The 1,559-nt window shown below is 39.1% G+C and overlaps 1 protein-coding gene across 1 annotated transcript in view; it reads right to left on the reverse strand.

The window, feature by feature from the left end:
• Positions 1-1,121: 1,121 nt before the first annotated feature.
• Positions 1,122-1,559, reverse strand: part of LOC100815231 (insulin gene enhancer protein isl-1-like) — a gene marked incomplete at its 5' end in the record, with an annotated part of 4,888 nt that continues 4,450 nt past the window's right edge. Inside the window, 2 exons of the mRNA XM_006606979.1 lie at positions 1,122-1,369; positions 1,436-1,559. Coding sequence (XP_006607042.1) covers positions 1,122-1,369; positions 1,436-1,559 — 372 coding nt within the window. The remainder of the gene's footprint in view (positions 1,370-1,435) is intronic.

Below are 1,559 nucleotides of genomic sequence, written 5' to 3' on the forward strand. Positions count from 1 at the left end.
ATGTACATAGATATAGTGCGCCTATAGATGTTGCTATAGACAACTTTTGTATTCCCTAACTTTCAACTAGCTTAAGCTGCCATATTGGTAGTAGAAAACTAGTTTAATAAATTGTATATATGTAAAAAAAAAAAAAAAAAAAAAAAAAAAAACAATTTAATACAAACTTATGGTGTGATTTTCTGTTATTCTCTTTTTATTTTTGTTTATAATTTCATTTAAACATTTTCTATAATTACTAAAATTACTTATGCACTGTTAATATTAGTTAAATATTATTGAAAATACATTAGTTGTTTCACGAAACAATTTATTATAAACATCCTTGGTACTTTCGCTGCCTTAAAGTGTTTTGTTTTGTTTGTTTGTCTCCTTTTCTATTATTCTTTGTGTTAATGCATTTCGGAAATATCTAAAAACTAACAAATAAGTCTAGATTTAGTTACAGTTTCTCACTTATTTAAGCTTTTTTTCTCGCAGTACGATTCGTTAACACGTAGCTGCTTCGGTCATTTTCAATTCGATTTACAAGTTGCCCAGTGTGTTTTATAGTTTACTTTACTTTTCAGTATTAAAGTATATTCCATACAATACACTCGAGGTTTAGTCACTTTCTCGTTTTTGTTTTGTTTTTGTTTTTTCTTTTTAATATTATTTTGTTTTTATTTTTTTATTTGTTTGTGTTGTTTTGCATTTGATAAATGGTACGCATATGAATTTTTGCATTTGTAATGAAAATATAAAAATTATTTACAATTTTGTTAATGAAATTCCCTACGTGACGAGAAGAAACATTGCATTTTGTTTTTGTTGCTTGATAACAAAATAATTATTATTGTTTAAACTTTTCAAGTGTGTGAGCATTTTGCGCGTAATCGCAATTAATTTAATGTCAAAAAACAACAAAATTATATTACATAACAAAGGAAATTACGGACTCAGGCCCACAGTCAGCCACGAATACGAACGGCTAACGGCCACTGGCCCACAGACTATTTTTGGCACCGAATCAAAAATGAAATTGAGAGAAAGCTCCGCTACATTGCACAAGCCCGCGAGCTGTTTCACAGCAGCTGTAACTGTAACGCTGCCACGCCCACTATCTGCCGCAGTGGGCGCGCTCAGAGCACCGCATGCGATGAAGGCGAGCCGGTAACTTTCTGCAGCATTTGCATGAGCTGTTCCGTAGCTGACTGATTGCTGCCGCCCATTGCGGCGCCGACGACCCCACCCACAACTCCGCCCACGCCCAAGCCGCCACCGCCGCCGCCCCCGCCGACCGTGTGAGCCGCCGACGAGGGTGGCGAGGAGATCGATGTCGCGGCCGATGCCGATGACGAGGATGACGGCGTCAGCGCCAGCTTGGATTCTGGAGCAACAAAAGAAGCTGTGATTAGATTCGTTTCTTGTCTGTTCTACGGACTGCCTTGCATACTGTCATCGCTCTCCAGGTAAGTCACATAGGAGTCTGTGCTGTCCGGATGATGGTGTGAAGTGATGCCCGAGTCCAAGCTGCTAGCGCCAGGCGGGCCGTTCATTGCTGGCCCGGCGGCGGTGGG

Source organism: Glycine max, unplaced genomic scaffold (assembly GCF_000004515.6).
Source record: "Glycine max cultivar Williams 82 unplaced genomic scaffold, Glycine_max_v4.0 scaffold_234, whole genome shotgun sequence".
In the NCBI taxonomy this organism is placed as follows: domain Eukaryota; kingdom Viridiplantae; phylum Streptophyta; class Magnoliopsida; order Fabales; family Fabaceae; genus Glycine; species Glycine max.